General features: G+C 45.6%; 1 protein-coding gene across 4 annotated transcripts in view; it reads left to right on the forward strand.

Annotated features, from left to right (window-relative positions):
* The first annotated feature begins 5,850 nt into the window (after positions 1-5,850).
* The window catches only part of RB1 (RB transcriptional corepressor 1), a 350,867-nt gene continuing 335,818 nt past the window's right edge, over positions 5,851-20,899 (forward strand). For 3 of the 4 annotated variants that reach the window (XM_040425458.1, XM_040425460.1, XM_040425459.1), the window contains exon 1: positions 5,851-6,086. In XM_040425458.1, coding sequence (XP_040281392.1) covers positions 6,019-6,086 — 68 coding nt within the window. In that variant the 5' untranslated portion in view covers positions 5,851-6,018. The remainder of the gene's footprint in view (positions 6,087-20,899) is intronic. The other variant, XM_040425462.1, reaches the window with a different exon arrangement.

The following is a 20,899-nucleotide window of genomic DNA, read 5'->3' on the forward strand; positions in this document are numbered from 1 at the left end:
AAAGCCCTGCCCAAGGGAGAGGGAAAGGTGGTGACCCCTAACTCACCTTGCGGCTGGCACCTGACTGCCCTGACATCCCTAGACGGGTTCCTCACCCGTGCGGCGATCACGTGCCTAAACCCTGGCTTTCCCTAATATGAGCCCTGGATAGTGAACAGGCCGGTGGGATCGCTAGTCCACACCACTATCACTAAGAGGGAAACACCAGGGAGAGGACAGACAAAACATACAAACACATACACCCAGGTGGGCGACCACAATAAACCAAAAAGGTCCAACAGGGATCTGGAGGGTAGCGTACTGGACCAACTACCAGCGAACGCAGCAACACAGCTCCAGAAGGTCAGAATAGATGTCCAGGCAGGAAGCTCTATCTCTGGCAACCAGAGAAGTGTGAGAGAGAAATATAAGGAGGTCTGGGAGTGCTGGACAAGGAACAGCTGAGGAGAAGGAGCTACGGATCCCTGAGTGAGCCAAAAGGGTTTGCTAAGCAAACCCAGAAAGCTACCATAAGTAAAACAGCCCTATCTTAAATAGAGCGTGCAGCCAACCGCTGCGACTTCCTGACCCCGGGTATAACGGAGTCAGGCGTGGTCCTCGACACCCTCGTGACAGTCCCATAGCCGCCGAGTACCTGCTGTTTTAAGAAGCAGACGCCCGGAGGCAATATCTGTGATTGTCAGTAAAGTTGATCACTGACGTTTAACCCTTCAGATGCAGTGGTCAATTGCGACCTTGGCAGCTGAGTGGTGAAACGCCAGGGGCGCTGTGCTCCTGGGGCCTGACGGCTCCAGGGCTGAGATCGAGAGAGCTGTTCGGTTGCTCTGGCAGCCTCAGGCCCTCTGAAGGATCCAAGGCCTGCAAAGGCAATGTTCCTATGGGAAGGACCCCATAGGAACATGATGAATCTCCCATAGGCTCGGTTAGTTCAAACAGTTCATTGTATTTAACTGACTCCACCATCCACCATCCACTACACCTGCTCTCCTGTCTTGCACCCAAATACCTAACATCAATGGCACCCCAACTCTAGGGAATGCCCTGATGGAAGAAAGGGTGTGCTCTCCTCTACAGCGGATGTTGGGTTGTTAAAGTTGGCACTTGCTCCACAGCGAGCACCATAGCTGCCGGGTGTTTGCTGGTTTACACAGCAGACACTCTGGGCTAATGTTTGCTATCGGTGATAACTCCGATCGCATAACCCCTCAGATGTGACCACGGCATCTGAGAGCTAAAAAACCCAGGCTGGAACATCTATTCCTTGCTGAGATTAGAAGTAATAGGCCTGAATCTGTATAGGGCTTTCAGGCATATTACTTGTATATTCCAATACAGGCCTGCAGCTGACCGCACAGCATTGGAATATACAGAATTTTCTATTTAGACCTTAGGCATTGCCACGTCCAAAACTATCCATGCTAAATATTTATCCCATATGGCGAATTGTGTAATGGAAAAAATGGCTGATTTGCCGGTTTTTCACTTTACAGCCACAAAATAACTGAAAATAAAAAGTCATGCACATTCCAAAATGTTATCAATAAATACTACAGATCGCCCTGCAAAAATTGAGCCCACACACAGTTCCATAGATGTAACAATAAAAAATGTATAGGGGTCAGAATATCGCGATGAAAAGAACAAAATAAATTTTTCCTAAGTTTTAATTTTTTTAAGTATTAAAGGGAATCTGTCACCTATTTTGAGCCTATAAAACTGCTAACATAGCAATGTTCAGTAAAGTTCCTTCATTCCAGTATGTGTCTTCTTTCTTTTATTCAACTTTTCATTTAGATCAAAAAGCGATTTTTCGGATATGCTAATTAAGCTTCAAGGTGCCCAGAGGGGCGTTATTCCTCTTCTCTAGTGCCCAGTAATGCCCCCCTGCAGTGCCCAGCCTGCCTTTCTTCCAAGCCCAGCACGCCTCATCAGAAATAAATTTACTCCCACATCCTTGCCGAACGGCGCCGCCCCCTCCACTAAGTCATGTAAATTATTCACATCCTTGCATCCTCCTTTCTTTCCCCAGAAATCTCACGCAGCCGCAGTATCGCTGACTGCCTGCGCCTGTACGATACTCTGGCTCCTGAGGGCAACAGCCTCAATAGTGTCACTGGGCATGCGCCGAGCCCAGTGACGTAATCAGGGCACTGTTGCCTCAGGAGCCGGAGTATCGTACAGGCGCAGGCACTCAGCGATACTGCGGCTGTGCGAGATTTTGGAGGCCAAGAAAGGAGGACGCAAGGATGGTGGGGTGAATAATTTACATGACTTAGTGGAGGGGGGCGACGCCGTTCGGCAAGGATATGGGAGTACATTTATTTATGAGGAGGCGTGCTGGGCTTGGAAGAAAGGCGGGCTGGGCACTGGAGGGGGGCGTTACCGGGCACTAGAGGAGAGTAATAACGCCCCTCTGGGCACCTTGAAGCTTAATTAGCATATCCAAAAAATTGCTTTTTGATCTAAATGAAAAGTTGAATAAAAGAAAGAAGACACATACTGGAATGAAGGAACTTTACTGAACATTGCTATGTTAGCAGTTTTATATGCTCAAAATAGGTGACAGATTCCCTTTAAAACACAAGAAAAACTATAAAAATGTGGTATTACTGTAATCGTACTAAGGTTACAGGTTTAGTATATACGTGCACTTTTTTTTGTATAATGGGAGTCATTTATGAAGTTTTACGGATCTTTTTTGCACAACCCTTTTTCTGTGACTTTAAATACCCAGGCGACCATATTTGTTGCTCACACATTTTTATGCTGCATTCGACACAAAGGAGTGTAGTGGGAATGGTAGGGGCCCTGGCGTTTTTACATGAGGAAAAAAGCTTAAAAAAATGTTGGCAGACGCAAGGGCTACCAAAGATGGGCCTATTCTATGACATGGTGCACGCTCTGTCATAAATTAGGCGCATCTTCTGGCAGCAACGCCAGTGTAAATGGTACTAAAAAGACCACCAAAAAATGACTGTGTTAATAAATGACCCCCAGTAGCTTTCCTTTTAATGGCGTCCATGTAATAAACAGGCGTAAGTCTTTGTCCCATCAAAAATATATATATTTTTATTTTGCTGCTGGAAAGCCTGGTGCTCCAGGAAGGGACGGACAAAGGACCAAGAGAGGACATAAGTGGCACAGGAATAAGGTACAGTTCACACACAGGATACCCATATCTGCTACAAAAATACAAATGTTGGCGTACGTCCTAGGATTGTCTCCATCATGTGTCCGTGTCTAAGGGCTCAAGCACACCAATGTATTTTTCTTCTGTTTCCGTAACGGAAATTACTTCATGGTCATTTCATGTCCATATAATAGACGGTGGAGGTGCAGTAGACATCGCATATCTAGATTTTAGTAAGGCTTTTGACACTGTCCCACATAGAAGACTTATCAATAAACTGCAGTCATTGAGCATGGACTGCCATATTGTTGAGTGGATTAGGCAGTGGCTGAGTGACAGACAGCAGAGGGTTGTAGTCAATGGAGAACATTCAAAACAAGGTCATGTTACCAGTGGGGTTCCACAGGGATCTGTACTGGGACCAATTTTGTTTAATATCTTCATAAGTGATATTGCAAAAGGCCTCGATGGTAAGGTTTGTCTTTTTGCTGATGACACAAAGATATGTAACAGGGTTGATGTTCCTGGAGGGAAACGCCAAATGGAAAAGGATTTAGGAAAACTAGAAGAATGGTCAGAACTCTGGAAACTGAAATTTAATGTGGATAAGTGCAAGATAATGCACCTGGGGCGTAAAAACCCAAGGGCAGAATATAGAATATTTGACACAGTCCTGACCTCAGTATCTGAGGAAAGGGATTTAGGAGTAATTATTTCAGAAGACTTAAAGGTGGGAAGACAATGTAATAGAGCAGCACGAAATGCCAGCAGAATGCTTGGATGTATAGGGAGAGGTATAAGCAGTAGAAAGAGTGAAGTGCTTATACCGCTGTACAGAACACTGGTGAGACCTCACTTGGAGTATTGTGCGCAGTACTGGAGGCCATATCTCCAGAAGGATATAGATACTCTAGAGAGAGTTCAGAGAAGAGCTACTAAACTAGTACATGGATTGCAGGATAAAACTTACCAGGAAAGGTTAAAGGACCTTAATATGTATAGCTTGGAAGAAAGAAGAGACAGAGGGGATATGATAGAAACTTTTAAATACATAAAGGGAATCAACTCGGTAAAGGAGGAGAGCATATTTAAAAGAAGAAAAACTACCACAAGAGGACACAGTTTTAAATTAGAGGGGCAAAGGTTTAAAAGTAATATAAGGAAGTATTACTTTACTGAGAGAGTAGTGGATGCATGGAATAGCCTTCCTGCAGAAGTGGTAGCTGCAAATACAGTGAAGGGGTTTAAGCATGCATGGGATAGGCATAAGGCTATCCTTCATATAAGATAGGGCCAGGGGCTATCCATAGTATTCAGTATATTGGGCAGACTGGATGGGCCAAATGGTTCTTATCTGCCGACACATTCTATGTTTCTATGTTTCTATATGAACATGTTCTTTTCTAGTCCATTTTGCGGACAAGGACAGACGTTGTTACAATAGATCCACACAAAAAAAAGATGCAACACAGAGGTCACCTGTTTTTTTTTTTTTTTTTTTGCAGATCCGTGTTTTGCGGACCACAAAATGCATACGGTTGTATGCATAAGCCCTAAGACTGGGTTCACACTTCAGTTATTTGATCAGTTATTGTGAGCCAGAACAGGAGGAAATCTTCCATTATATCTTATCTCTGAGTAGTCTTCACTACTGGTTTTGGCTCACAACAAGGCTACATTCACACGACCATATGTGTTGCGGTCCGCAAAACATGGATACCAGCCGCGTGCGTTACGCATTTTGTGGAACGCACATGGCTGGCCCTATAATAGAAATGTCTATTCTTGTCCGGACATGCTGTATCTTTTTTGCAGGGCTCCGTAACGGAGCACTGTGTGCTGGCCGCATCTTTTGTGGCCCCATTGAAATGAATGGGTTCACACGCGTTTGTGGAACAGGTGCCGACCCAGAACTACGGTCGTGTGAATGAACCCTAACTGATGGAAATAACTGACCAAATAACTGAAGTGTGAACTTAGCCTTAGGCCTAGTTCACGCAAACGTTTTTTTTGCGAGTGTACGGGCCGTTTTTTTGGGTTCCGTATACGGAACCATTCATTTCAATGGTTCCGCATTAAAAACAGAATGTGTTCCATAAGCATTCCGTTTTTCCGTTCCGTTGAAAGATAGAACATGTCCTATTATTGCCCGCAAATCACGTTCCGTGGCTCCATTCAAGTCAATGGGTCCACAAAAAACGGAACACATACAGAAATGCATCCGTGTGTCTTCCGTATCCGTTCCGTTTTTGCTGAACCATCTATTGAAAATGTTATGCCCAGCCCATTTTTTTCTATGTAATTACTGTATACTGTACATGGCATACAGAAAAACGGAAAGGAAACGAAAACACAACGGAACTTAAAGACGGAACAACGGATCCGTGAAAAACGGACCGCAAAAAACTATAATAGCCATACGTTCGTGTGAACTAGGACTTAGCCCTGCAGCCTCCAGGCTTAGTGTATGCCTGATACCTCTTCAGATACACTGTTGCAGCCTTGTTCCTATTGAACCAATTAATTCTCGGTAGAATAACGTCTGCGTTTAATTTCCAAGTCACAACATAAGCAATAACTAGTACACAGCGCAACATTGCCCGACTCAAATATGGCCACCGCAGTCCAGTCCTTCCGCTCGCAGCTGTCGAATCGCCGTGGTTGCTTGGTTACAGTGGCCGGAAGTGTTTTTTTTTTATCATTATTCATTTTCCCGCGGTTCCAGTGTAAACTGTGTCTGTGTGAAGGAAGCGGCATAGAGCGGGGTTACTGCGCCGTGTGACTTCACTCCTCCAGGCTGACAGTACCACAGGTGGGCACAGGGCATAGTGTACCCCGCGGTGTGTGCCGTGCTGCCCGCTCCTTCACTCTTCTTCCTCACAGCTGACATGCCACCCAAGAGCCCCCGGAGAGGAGCCCCCAGCCGCCCCCAGGAGCAGCAGCGCAGCAGTGGAGGGTGAGTGCAGACATGTCGTCCGTGCTTCATCTGCAGCACATGAGGCTTGTCCTAATGCCATAGACCAGCCTGTGCCAGTCAGTCCACTGCCTCCAGCACAGGCACCACTCGCTGGTCTTTATTTACTAGCTGCCAGCCATGACCTACCATGGCCAGTAAGTGGCCTCGCCTGTCACATGACAGTCACCAGTGCTCACATGTCAGTGTGGCGCATTGTGCCTGCCAGTGTATGGTGGAGAGATTATTATTATTATTATTATTATGATATTTTATTATATTTGCATTTATTTATTTTTAACACCCAGACAGCCCCTTTAAAGGTGTTTGCTGTATATGGCCATCAATATTACATTAGGGGCACTGACTCTTGCCTTTTTGCTGATCTGTCATCGATTGCCTATCCTTAGGCTAGACCATTGATAAGCTGTACCTAGAACGCCCCCATTAAAGGGATTGTCCGGGTTCAGCTCTTCTTCACCCGGGCAGCTCCGATGTGGGCAAGGGCTGTTTTGTTTACAGCCCTTGCTCGGAGAGACCTCATAAGTGACAGGAGATGTCACGCAACAGCATAAAGTGGCAATAAAAGCTCTGAACCCGGACAATCCCCTTTCCCCCCATTCAGTCTCTCCGAGATGAGGATCAGAGCATTTCATGCTCCAATGCTCTCCCTTGCCATGCGCTGAATCGCGCAGGGCAAAGGCTTTTTTTTCTGCAGATCCAGTGACGTACGGGGTCTCTGCTAGGAGCCCGCCCAATAGTGCTGGTGACATCACCGGGCACACTGCTAGGAGGAAGCAGATCCGTTTGCATTATTCTTTCAAAAAAAAGTCTAAGGCCCCTTTCACACGGGTGAGTATTCCGCGCGGAATAACATGGTTATAAGGGAAAATAATAGCATTCTGAATACAGAATGCATAGTAAAATAGCGCTGGAGGGGTTAAAAAGAAATAATTTAACTCGCCTAATCCACTAGATCGCGGAGTCGGCATCTCCTTCTGTCTTCATCTTAGCTGCGTGGAGCAACAGGACCTGTGGTGACGTCACTCCAGTCATCACATGGTCCATCACCATGGTAAAAGATCATGTGATGACCGGAGTGACGTTACCACAGGTCCTGTTGCTCCACACAGCTAAAATGAAGACAGAAGGAGATGCCGGCTCCGCGATCAAGTGGATTAAGGTGAGTTAAATTATTTTTTATTTTATTTTTAACCCCTCCAGCGCTATTTTACTATGCATTCTGTATTCAGAATGCTATTATTTTTTCTTATAACCATGTTATAAGGGAAAATAATACAATCTACAGAACACCGATTGGGTACCAAACATGCACGATTTTTCTCACGCGAGTGCAAAACGCATTACAATGTTTTGCACTCGCGCAGAAAAATCGCGCGTGTTCCCGCAACGCACCCGCACCTTTTCCTGCAACGCCCGTCTGAAAGAGGCATAAGTCAAAATGGATCTGTCCTGACTTACATTGAAAGTCAATGGGGGACGGATCCGTTTTCAATTGAACCATATTGTGTCAGTGAAAACGGATCCGTCCCCATTGACTTACATTGTGTGTCAGGACGGATCCGTTTGGCTCCGCATCGTCAGCCGGACACCAAATCGCTGCAAGCAGTGTTTTGGTGTCTGCCTCAAAAGCGCAACGGAGACCAAACGCAGCCAAACTGATGCATTCTGAGCAGATCCTTATCCATTCAGAATGCATTGGGGCTGAACTGATCAGTTTTGGGCTGCTTGTGAGATCCGTTTCAGGGCTCAGAAACGCCAGTGTGAAATTAGCCTAACAAATACTGACCATGTGACAGAGGCCATGGGGAGAGTGGGATAATTTGGTGCCCAGCGTCTCTGGTGCTACTTATTTCCTAGAAGTCCAGAGATTGTACAGGTTTGCATCATCATTGCCATTGTCCTGCCTCTGTAGACACTAGATGGCCAGCTATTATATTAGCCGTTATCTTGTATCAGTAGTCTGTGTATTTATTTATTTATTTTTAAGTTGTGCTACTTGATCCTCACAACACAAGGAAAATTAGATTTTTGTTGTTTTTTCCTTTCCTTGAGTTGCAGACTAATAGACGGCAGATTTACTAATCCTATAGTTCAGGGGTCAGCAACCTCCGGCACTCCAGCTGTGGTAAAACTACAACTCCCAGCATGCACACTTGGTTGGTTTTTCTCGGGACTCCCATAGAAGCAAATGGAGCATGCTGGGAGCTGTAGTTTCACCACAGCTGGAGTGCCGGAGGTTGCTGATCCCTGCTATAGGTGGTGTAAGCTTAGACTGGCACCAGATTCATCACAGGGGCTCAGGGTGGATGATGCATCTGGTGCGGGGACAGACACTTTTCTCTGTCGCCATACCAGCTTTTTCCTCGCTAAAAGAGAACCTTTCACCAAAAAACGCAATACAATCTGACAGCACCATTCTATAGTATTGAAGAAGATGGGTCAGCAATGCGATTTGCACGTGGTGCATGCGTCCAGGGAAGGCGTCCCACGAGTGTATAGCAGAGAATGGCCGTCACTCACTTTTTTGACAATACGTAGAGACTTTTATTCAAAGCATAATAGCGTCATCAGTGACTAGTTCCGGACTTCAATACTTCATTAGTGAGCAAGACAGGGTTTAGGCTACTTTAACACTAGCGTTCGGGGCTCCGCTTGTGAGCTCCGTTTGAAGGGGCTCACAAGCGGCCCCGAACGGATCCGTCCAGCCCTAATGCATTCTGAGTGGACACGAATCCGCTCAGAATGCTTCAGTCTGGCACCGTTTGTCCTCCGCTCAGCAGGCGGACACCTGAACGCTGCTTGCAGCGTTCAGGTGTCCGCCTGGCCGTGCGGAGGCAAACGGATCCGTCCAGACTTACAATGTAAGTCAATGGGGACGGATCCATTTGAAGATGACACAGTATGGCTCCATTTTCAAACGGATCCGTCCCCCATTGACTTTCAATGTAAAGTCAAAACGGATCCATTTGCATTATCATGAAAAAAAAAAAAAAAAAATTTTTTTTTTTTTTTTTGTTCATGGTAATGCAAACGGATCCGTTCTGAACGGATCTAAGCGTTTGCATTATAGGTGCGGATCCGCACCTAACGCAAGTGTGAAAGTAGCCTTAAACGCATACACTCCTCCCACATACGTCTCCTCATATCGTCAAGAAAGTGAGTGCCGGTCCTTCTTCGTTATATAGCACCGTTTTATAGAGCAGGAGGAGCAGATTGATATGTAGTTTTGTGGGAAAAGATTCAGATTTGTGAGTCAAAACCACGGAAAAGGTGCAGATCTCTCCATTATACCTTACATCTGGGTAGGCTTCACTTCTGGTTTTGGCTCACAATCACTGATGGAAATCACTGACCAAAGACTGAAGTGTGAATAAGGCCTCATGCACACGACCGTATTTTTTTGCGGTCCGCAAAAACGGGTCCCGTTTTGCCGTGATCCGTGACCGTTTTTTCGTACGTGGGTCTTCCTTGATTTTTGGAGGATCCACGGACATGAAAAAAAAGTCGTTTTTGTGTCCGCCAGGCCGTGCGGAGCCAAACGGATCCGTCCTGAATTACAATGCAAGTCAATGGGGACGGATCCGTTTGACGTTGACACAATATGGTGCAATTTCAAACGGATCCGTCCCCCATTGACTTTCAATGTAAAGTCAGGAGTTAATATACCATCGGATCGGAGTTTTCTCCAATCCGATGGTATATTTTAACTTGAAGCATCCCCATCACCATGGGAACGCCTCTATGTTAGAATATACCGTCGGATTTGAGTTACATCGTGAAACTCAAATCCGACAGTATATTCTAACACAGAGGCGTTCCCATGGTGATGGGGACGCTTCAGGTTAGAATATACTAAAAGAACTGTGTACATGACTGCCCCCTGCTGCCTGGCAGGTGCTGCCAGGCAGCAGGGGGCAGCCCCCCCCCCCTGTAGTTAACTCATTGGTGGCCAGTGCGGCCGGCCCCCCTCCCTCCCCTGTAGTTAACTCGTTGGTGGCCAGTGGCCCCCCCCCCCTCCCTCCCCCCCTGTAGTTAACTCGTTGGTGGCCAGTGGCCCCCCCCCCCTCCCTCCCCCCTGTAGTTAACTCGTTGGTGGCCAGTGGGGCCCCCCCTCCCTCCCCCCCTGTAGTTAACTCGTTGGTGGCCAGTGGGCCCCCCCCTCCCTCCCCCCTGTAGTTAACTCGTTGGTGGCCAGTGGGCCTTCTCCCCTCCCTCCCCCTCCTAATTAAAATCTCCCCCCTATCATTGGTGGCAGCGGAGTGTACCGATCGGAGTCCCAGTTTAATCGCTGGGGCTCCGATCGGTAACCATCGCAACCAGGACGCTACTGCAGTCCCGGTTGCCATGGTTACTTAGCAATTTGTAGAACCATTATACTTACCTGCGAGCTGCGATGGTCTGCGTCTGGTCGGGAGCTCCTCCTACTGGTAAGTGACAGGTCCGGCCGGGAGCTCCTCCTACTGGTAAGTGACAGGTCATGTCACTTACCAGTAGGAGGAGCTCCCGGCCGGACCTGTCACTTACCAGTAGGAGGAGCTCCCGACCGGACGCAGACCATCGCAGCTCGCAGGTAAGTATAATGGTTCTACAAATTGCTAAGTAACCATGGCAACCGGGACAGCAGTAGCGTCCTGGTTGCCATGGTTACCGATCGGAGCCCCAGCGATTAAACTGGGACTCCGATCGGTACACTCCGCTGCCACCAATGATAGGGGGGAGATTTTAATTTGGAGGGGGAGGGAGGGGAGAAGGCCCACTGGCCACCAACGAGTTAACTACAGGGGAGGGAGGGGGGCCGGCCGCACTGGCCACCAATGAGTTAACTACAGGGGGGAGGGAGGGGGGGCCCACTGGCCACCAATGTGTTAACTACAGGGGGGGGGCGGCTGCCCCCTGCTGCCTGGCAGCACTTTCCAGGCAGCAGGGGGCAGTCATGTACACAGTTCTGTTAGTATATTCTAACCTGAAGCGTCCCCATCACCATGGGAACGCCTCTGTGTTAGAATATACTGTCGGTTCTGAGTTTTCACGAAGTGAAAACTCAGCTTTGAAAAAGCTTTTATGCAGACGGATCTTCGGATCCGTCTGTATAAAAACTAACCTACTGCCACGGATCACGGACACGGATGCCAATCTTGTGTGCATCCGTGTTCTTTCACGGACCCATTGACTTGAATGGGTCCGTGAACCGTTGGCCGTGAAAAAAATAGGACAGGTCATATTTTTTTCACGGCCAGGAAACACGGATCACGGATGCGGCTGCAAAACGGTGCATTTTCCGATTTTTCCACGGACACATTGAAAGTCAATGGGTCCGTGAAAAAAAACGGAAAATGGCACAACGGCCACGGGTGCACACAACGGTCGTGTGCATGAGGCCTAAGGGTTTAGTTTGAAGCAGATTTTTATGCCAGAATTGTGGCACTAAACGGTGCATCTTAGACTCGCCCCTTTACGCCAGAAACAACCTTTCTGCTAAGTTCCATCTTCTTGGCAGGTATGTCGGGTAAAACCTAGGTGCGCCAAATTGCACTACTTTGTGAGCGAATGTGTGATTACTTCCTGCAGAGTATGTTCCTGAATGTTGCATTTTGCAGCATTAGGCTACATGCACACGACCGTATGTGTTTTGGGGTCCGCAAATTGCGGATCTGCGAATAAAACGGATAAAGTCCGTATGGCATCCGTTTTTTTATTTTTATTTGATGAACCATTGTAACAATGCCTAAGACGGACAAAAATAGGTCATGTTCTATTTTTTTTGCGTGGCTACGGAACGGACATACACGGATGCAGATAGCACACGGTGTGCTGTCCGCATTTTTTGCGGACTCGTTGAAATGAATGGGTCCGCATCCTATCCGCAAATATAACTGAGTGGACACGGAAACAAAATAAGTTTGTGTGCATGAGGCCTTGGATAAATCTCTCCTTTGGGACTCTTGAAAGGCTGTGCATCTACTGCACCTACAATGATAAAACTATTGGCCAGACTGAATAGACAAGTATTGTACATCATCGACGTCTATGTGGTTGTATTTATAAGACCCATCTGTGATCAGTGTCCTTTGGGCAAACCTGGTTGTTGGAGCCGCTTTGGTCTCGCCGATTTCCTCGTCGGTGTGGTGCTGGACTGGAAATGCTGGTGTCGCATATTACATGCAGTGACTGGCAGTATTCAGACCCCTGCAAGGTCAGCGAGATCCATGTGTTTTCTGCAGCTGGCACCTTTAGTGGCAATGACATAAATTTATCTTGGCTGCTGCTTACAAAGTATGGGCTCCAGACAATTATTAAAGGGGTTATCCTAGAAAATGATAATGACCTATCCTCAACACGGGTCACCATAATCAAATCATGGGGGTCCACTGTAGCTCAGCAGCCTCTTCAAACAACTCATCTTGCTGGAAGTTACACCCCCATGGATCAGATATAGATGACCTATCCTGGGGAAAGAACATCAATATAGAAGACCGGGGCTGCAAAAACTGCAGACAGCACAAAGATGTCCTCCGTGTTCTGTCCGCGTCTGTGCGGCTGTTCTGCAAATTATACAGCGTTTATTTTTGTTTGTTTTGCAGACAAGAATAGGTGTTTCTATAATGGGGACAGGGTGCACATTGCCGGTACCACAAAATACATACGATCATGTGCATGAGGCCTGATGCTAAGGGACCTTTTGCACGGGCTGAGGATTGGGCTGTATTTGTGCTGTAATTTCTCAAAAAATAGCTGTTTTGTTAGCGGCGTCACCTGGTCCTCCTGTCACCTTGTATGCGGTCAATGTGACATTGGGTTCAAGGGAATCTGTCACCTATTTTGAGCCAATAATACTGTTTACATAGCAATGTGCAATAAAGTACCTTCATTCCAGCATGTGTCTTGTTTCTTTTATTAATCTTTTCATTCAGATGAAAAAGCGATTTTTCTGATATGCAAATTAAGTCTCAAGGTGCCCAGAGGGGCGTTATTACTCTGCTCTAGTGCCCAGTAACGCCCCCCTGCAGTGCCCAGCCTGCCTTTCTTCCAAGCCCAGCACGCCTCCTAAGAAATAAATGGCCCCTGAAATCCCGCGCAGGCGCAGTATCGCTGAGTGCCTGCGCCTGTACGATACTCCTGCTCCTGAGGGCAACAGCCTCTATAGTGTCACTGGGCATGCGCCGAGCCCAGTGACGTAATCAGAGCGCTGTTGCCTCAGGAGCCGGAGTATCATACAGGCGCAGGCACTCAGCGATACTGCGCCTGCGCGGGATTTCAGGGGCCAAGAGAGGAGGAAGCAAGTGCAGGGAATAAATTAAATGACGTAGTGGAGGGGGCGGCGCCGTTCGGCAAGGATGTAGGAGTACATTTATTTCTTAGGAGGCGTGCTGGGCTTGGAAGAAAGGCAGGCTGGGCACTGCAGGGGGGCGTTACTGGGCACTAGAGCAGAGTAATAACGCCCCTCTGGGCACCTTGAGACTTAATTTGCATATCAGAAAAATCGCTTTTTCATCTGAATGAAAAGATGAATAAAAGAAAGAAGACACATGCAGGAATCAAGGTACTTTATTGCACATTGCTATGTTAGCAGTATTATAGGCTCAAAATAGGTGACAGATTCCCTTTAAATCCGCCCCAGAGTAACGAGGGCAGTAAAAGGATAAGTGGCATGATAGGTGGATACTTAGACAAGCTGCCTGGCAAACGATGCCTAGAGGATATATATATATATATATATATATATATATATATATATATATATATATATATATCATATTCAGCTGTACACTGCGTGCAGAATTATTAGGCAAATGAGTATTTTGACCACATCATCCTCTTTATGCATGTTGTCTTACTCCAAGCTGTATAGGCTCGAAAGCCTACTACCAATTAAGCATATTAGGTGATGTGCATCTCTGTAATGAGAAGGGGTGTGGTCTAATGACATCAACACCCTATATTAGGTGTGCATAATTATTAGGCAACTTCCTTTCCTTTGGCAAAATGGGTCAAAAGAAGGACTTGACAGGCTCAGAAAAGTCAAAAATAGTGAGATATCTTGCAGAGGGATGCAGCACTCTTAAAATTGCAAAGCTTCTAAAGCGTGACCATCGAACAATCAAGCGTTTCATTCAAAATAGTCAACAGGGTCGCAAGAAGCGTGTGAAAAAACCAAGGCGCAAAATAACTGCCCATGAACTGAGAAAAGTCAAGCGTGCAGCTGCCAAGATGCCACTTGCCACCAGTTTGGCCATATTTCAGAGCTGCAACATCACTGGAGTGCCTAAAAGCACAAGGTGTGCAATACTCAGAGACATGGCCAAGGTAAGAAAGGCTGAAAGACGACCACCACTGAACAAGACACACAAGCTGAAACGTCAAGACTGGGCCAAGAAATATCTCAAGACTGATTTTTCTAAGGTTTTATGGACTGATGAAATGAGAGTGAGTCTTGATGGGCCAGATGGATGGTCCCGTAGCTGGATTGGTAAAGGGCAGAGAGCTCCAGTCCGACTCAGACGCCAGCAAGGTGGAGGTGGAGTACTGGTTTGGGCTGGTATCATCAAAGATGAGCTTGTGGGGCCTTTTCGGGTTGAGGATGGAGTCAAGCTCAACTCCCAGTCCTACTGCCAGTTTCTGGAAGACACCTTCTTCAAGCAGTGGTACAGGAAGAAGTCTGCATCCTTCAAGAAAAACATGATTTTCATGCAGGACAATGCTCCATCACACGCGTCCAAGTACTGCACAGCGTGGCTGGCAAGAAAGGGTATAAAAGAAGAAAATCTAATGACATGGCCTCCTTGTTCACCTGATCTGAACCCCATTGAGAACCTGTGGTCCATCATCAAATGTGAGATTTACAAGGAGGGAAAACAGTACACCTCTCTGAACAGTGTCTGGGAGGCTGTGGTTGCTGCTGCACGCAATGTTGATGGTGAACAGATCAAAACACTGACAGAATCCATGGATGGAAGGCTTTTGAGTGTCCTTGCAAAGAAAGGTGGCTATATTGGTCACTGATTTGTTTTTGTTTTGTTTTTGAATGTCAGAAATGTATATTTGTGAATGTTGAGATGTTATATTGGTTTCACTGGTAAAAATAAATAATTGAAATGGGTATATATTTGTTTTTTGTTAAGTTGCCTAATAATTATGCACAGTAATAGTCACCTGCACACACAGATATCCCCCTAAAATAGCTAAAACTAAAAACAAACTAAAAACTACTTCCAAAAATATTCAGCTTTGATATTAATGAGTTTTTTGGGTTCATTGAGAACATGGTGGTTGTTCAATAATAAAATTAATCCTCAAAAATACAACTTGCCTAATAATTCTGCACTCCCTGTATATGCCACATTTGCATAGTTTGGTGATGCTCTTAAAGCATGCATGAAAACCAGGATATGAACACGGCCTAATATTTGCATAAACTGTAGGGACTGCTTTTCAGAAATGTAAAAAATTATTATTATTATTTTTCTGCAGAAAATCTACAGTGGGAAGGGGTAAAGATCTCCGTTTCTGGTCCATGTACACTTTCAGTGTGGTTGTCTGGGCTGAGACAATGAGACATTTCTTCCTTGTCTGAACTAGGTCTTGGGGGCTTCTGCTTGTGTCATGAAGCAGCTCTTGCCTCCAGCCTTGCAAAATCACAGCTCTGGTCCTTGCGGTAGACATATCTCATTTGCTTCATGTCACTCCCTATTCACAAACTGACATTTGAAGGTCTTCAGGTGCAGGTAGTTAGCAGAGGCTGTGGTATACTATGTTATATATACTATATATTCATCTTGTATTCCAGCACAGGAGCTGCAGCTCTTCAGGGCTGTCTTCTCTGCACAGTATTACTTACTCCTGGTACTGTCCTCACAGCTGTGTCATTGTCACCTGAGTGACAAGTAACAGAAGAATGGTGTACCAGAGACAGCTGTGTGGGGACTGAGCTGAATTTTATTGACCCTTTGACCACCTGGTGCTACATTAAGGTCCTTTTATACTGGCCGATCATCACCACAATTATTATGGATGAGCGTTTGTAGACATGCTAGTCCCTGATAATTGTTCATTGGCAGGGTACTTTTTTTGCAGCAACACATCTGCGTTTATACTGCCACCAGCCACACCAGAAAGGCAGCGGGAGATTAACAAGTGGCTCAAGAAATTGTGTAGGAAAGAGAGGTTTGGGTTCCTGGAGAACTGGGCCGACTTCTCTGTCAGCTATAGGCTCTATCGTAGGAATGGGCTGCACCTCAATGGGGAAGGGGCAGCTGTGTTGGGGGAGAAGATGGCTAGAAGGTTGGAGGAGTGTTTAAACTAGGGACTGGGGGGGAGGTAATTACATTATAAGAGGGGAAGATAGTGCAGATAGAGACCTGAGACTATTACACTACCCAGTGGAGTAGATGATTGTCGGGGAAGAAACGTTCCTTCCCAGCAATCGCCTACTCGTCAGTGGAGGAGACTGCTCCATAGTATAGCGAGAAGTGATCGCTAATGCCCTAGTTCATCCCCATACAGAATCATTGTTTGGGTGGCAGAGTGCTTCCCAAAATGATACTTTAGGTGACCACACCAACAATCTATTACCCGATGAACGAGTGTTTTGACACCTTTTAGGCTACTTTCACACTTGCGCTTGATCGGATCCGTTCTGAACGGATCCGATCATATTAATGCAGACGGAGGCTCCGTTCAGTACGGATCCGTCTGCATTAATAACTTAGAAAAATTTCTAAGTGCGAAAGTAGCCTGAGCGGATCCGTTCAGACTTTCAATGTAAAGTCAATGGGGGACGGATCCGCTTGAAGATTGAGCCATATGGTGTCATCTTCAAGCGGATCCGTTCCCATTGACTTACATTGTAAGTCTGGACGGATCCGCACGCCTCCGCACGGCCAGGCGGACACCCGAACGCTGCAAGCAGCGTTCAGCTGTCCGCCTGGCCGTGCGGAGGCGAGCGGAGCGGAGGCTGAACGCCGCCAGACTGATGCAGTCTGAGCGGATCCGCATCCATTCAGACTGCATCAGGGCTGGACGGAAGCGTTCTGCTCCGCTCGTGAGCCCCTTCAAACGGAGCTCACGAGCGGACAGCAGAACACTAGTGTGAAAGTAGCCTTATAAGGTCTGATTATTGCTAATGAGCATTGGTACAAACGCTCATTGGCGATAATCTGACCGACTATTGGGCAGTGTAAAGGGGCTCAAGGGTTGGAACTGGGGGTTAAATGGTGGGAGTGACTAGAACAGTTGATAAGGAAAGGTGTAAGGTAAAAATACCCAAAAACCTCTGAAGTGTATGTATACTAATGCCAGAAGCCTGACTAATAAAACTGGGGAACTGGAATTAGTTATGTGTGAGGAGGACTATGACATAGTGGGAATAACTGAGACATGGCTGATGATAGCTATGACTGGGCGGTTAATGTACAGTCATGGCCAAAAGTTTTGAGAATTACATAAATATTGGAAAAGTTGCTGCTTAAGTTTTTATAATAGCAATTTGCATATACTCCAGAATGTTATGAAGAGTGATCAGATGAATTGCATAGTCCTTCTTTGCCATGAAAATTAACTTAATCCCAAAAAAACCTTTCCACTGCATTTCATTGCTGTCATTAAAGGACCTGAGATCATTTCAGTAATCGTCTTTTTAACTGAGGTGAGAATGTTGACGAGCACAAGGCTGGAGATCATTATGTCAGGCTGATTGGGTTAAAATGGCAGACTTGACATGTTAAAAGGAGGGTGATGCTTGAAATCATTGTTCTTCCATTGTTAACCATGTGACCTGCAAAGAAACGCGTGCAGCCATCATTGCGTTGCATAAAAATGGCTTCACAGGCAAGGATATTGTGGCTACTAAGATTGCACCTCAATCAACAATTTATAGGATCTTCAAGAACTTCAATTTATAAGATCATCAAGAGGTTCAGTTCTTGTTAAGAAGGCTTCAGGGCGTCCAAGAAAGTCCAGGAAGCGCCAGGATCGTCTCCTAAAAAGGATTCAGCTGCGGGATCGGAGTGCCACCAGTGCAGAGCTTGCTCAGGAATGGCAGCAGGCAGGTGTGAGCGCATCTGCACGCACAGTGAGGCGAAGACTTTTGGAAGATGGCCTGGTGTCAAGAAGAGCAGCAAAGAAGCCACTTCTCTCCAAAAAAAACACCAGGGACAGATTGATCTTCTGCAGAAAGTATGGTGAATGGACTGCTGAGGACTGGGGCAAAGTCATATTCTCCGATGAAGCCTCTTTCCGATTGTTTGGGGCATCTGGAAAAAGGCTTGTCCGGAGAAGAAAAGGTGAGCGCTACCATCAGTCCTGTGTCATGCCAACAGTAAAGCATCCTGAGACCATTCATGTGTGGAGTTGCTTCTCATCCAAGGGAGTGGGCTCACTCACAATTTTGCCCAAAAACACAGCCATGAATAAAGAATGGTACCAAAACACCGTCCAACAGCAACTTCTTCCAACAATCCAACAACAGTTTGGTGAAGAACAATGCATTTTCCAGCACGATGGAGCACGGTGCCATAAGGCAAAAGTGATAACTAAGTGGCTCGGGGACCAAAACGTTGACATTTTGGGTCCATGGCCTGGAAACTCCCCAGATCTTAATCCCATTGAGAACTTGTGGTCAATCCTCAAGAGGCGGGTGGACAAACAAAAACACACTAATTCTGACAAACTCCAAGAAGTGATTATGAAAGAATGGGTTGCTATCAGTCAGGAATTGCCCCAGAAGTTGATTGAGATCATGCCCAGTCGAATTGCAGAGGTCCTGAAAAAGAAGGGCCAACACTGCAAATACTGACTCTTTGCATAAATGTCATGTAATTGTCGATTAAAAGCCTTTGAAACGTATGAAGTGCGTGTAATTATATTTCACTACATCACAGAAACAACTGAAACAAAGATCTAAAAGCAGTTTAGCAGCAAACTTTGTGAAAACTAATATTTGTGTCATTCTCAAAACTTTTGGCCATGACTGTACAGGGTTACAGTCTGTTTAGAAAGGATCGTCAAAACCGGAGAGGGGGAGGGGTCTGCCTTTATGTAAAGTCCTATCTAAAGCCCACAGTCTGAGAAGACATAAGTGAGGGACATTAACACGTGGAGTCACTGTGGGTAGAAATACATGAAGGCAAAAACAATAATAAAATACTGATAGGACTTGTCCTATTTACAGAAAAGGATAGGACTGTTCTATAGAGGGCAGAAAGTTCTGTTCGTCAAAATGTGTAACTCATCCGTAAATCATAATGAGGTCTGTAATTATGGGGGACTTCAACTACCCAGATATAGACTAGGAAACTAATACCTGTGGATCTCATAAAGCAAAGCCTAGGTTTGCGGCCCCCGTCTTGTGCTGGATTACAGCTACTGCTCCTTCAGTTTAGCAGGAGCATCTCTGATCCCCAGCAGTCAGTGAAAAGAAGACAGAAACGGTTTGGACCTGGCAATCACGTAATCATCAGGTCTCTCGTGGGCAGAGGAGTGCAGAGCTGCTGGGTTAGTAGACCCTTATCAGCTCTGCCTTCTACAAGGCCCCAACAAAAGGCTGGTTTCCCCCTGTAACTGGGGCTTCTGTGGATGCCCCAGTTACAGTGGAAATAGCGACAGATGAAAAATAAAGTGTCTCTGTGAAAAAAAAAAAGTGTCAGTGTCCTGTAAAGATATTTTTATGACATCTTGGGGGACATATAATGTAGTAGAAATATATAAAAGACAAGTTTAAAAAACTCCTCCACACCCAAAACCATTGCCATTATCACCCTATTCACGTGAAACTATACACATTGTATAACAAAACAACTGACACAAAATAGGGAACTAATTGCATATTTAAAGAGCCACAGTTTGGAAAAAATAACTTTTAAAAAATTGTTTTCTTCATTTCCCTGCAAATAAAACAAAAAAATATCTTGAAAAGCCCTATGTTTCAGGTAAAAAAAATAAAAAATTATTATGGTAGTCAAACACATAGTTACAACCGATTGAACCACTTGCGCTAAATAAGAAAAAAAGTGCCTGGTCATTAAGGCGTTTTCATTAACGGGTTAACCAGTAAGTGCTTTACACGCTAGTGAGGGAAACTGGTTACTGGCAGGACATAACTCGAGGGGGGGGGCGGGGGGGGCGGCAGAGGGAGCTAGTAACCAGTGAGCGCCGTCCTCTGTAGTGAAGCTCTCATTGATGAATCCGAGGCAGAATGGAAGGAAATGTAAGCAGGTAAGCATGAATCATCTCTTTCAGGGGCCATGCTGCAGGAGCTTGTTAAATTTTTTTTTTTACCGGGAAATCTCTTTAACCCCTTAAAGACACAGCCTTATTTCACCTTAAGGACCAGGCCATTTTTTGCAAATCTGACCACTTTAAGTGGTGATAACTTTAAAACGCTTTGACTTATCCAGGCCATTCTGAGATTGTTTTTTCGTCACATATTGTACTTCATGACACTGGTAAAATGAAGTAAAAAAATTATTTTTTTTTTGCATAAAAAAATACCAAATTTACCAAAAATTTGGAAAAATTAGCAAATTTCAAAGTTTGTTTCTCTACTTCTGTAATACCCCTAAAAATTGTGATGACTTTACATTCCCCATATGTCTACTTCATGTTTGAATTATTTTGGGAAAGATATTATATTTTTTGGGGATGTTACAAGGCTTAGAAGTTTAGAAGCAAATCTTGAAATTTTTCAGAAATTTTCAAAAACCCAATTTTTAGTGACCACTACAGCTCTGAAGTCACTTTGCGAGGCTTACATAATAGAAACCACCCAAAAATGACCCCATTCTATAAACTACACCCCT

The sequence above is a fragment of the Bufo bufo genome, chromosome 3, assembly GCF_905171765.1.
Source record: "Bufo bufo chromosome 3, aBufBuf1.1, whole genome shotgun sequence".
NCBI classification, from domain to species: domain Eukaryota; kingdom Metazoa; phylum Chordata; class Amphibia; order Anura; family Bufonidae; genus Bufo; species Bufo bufo.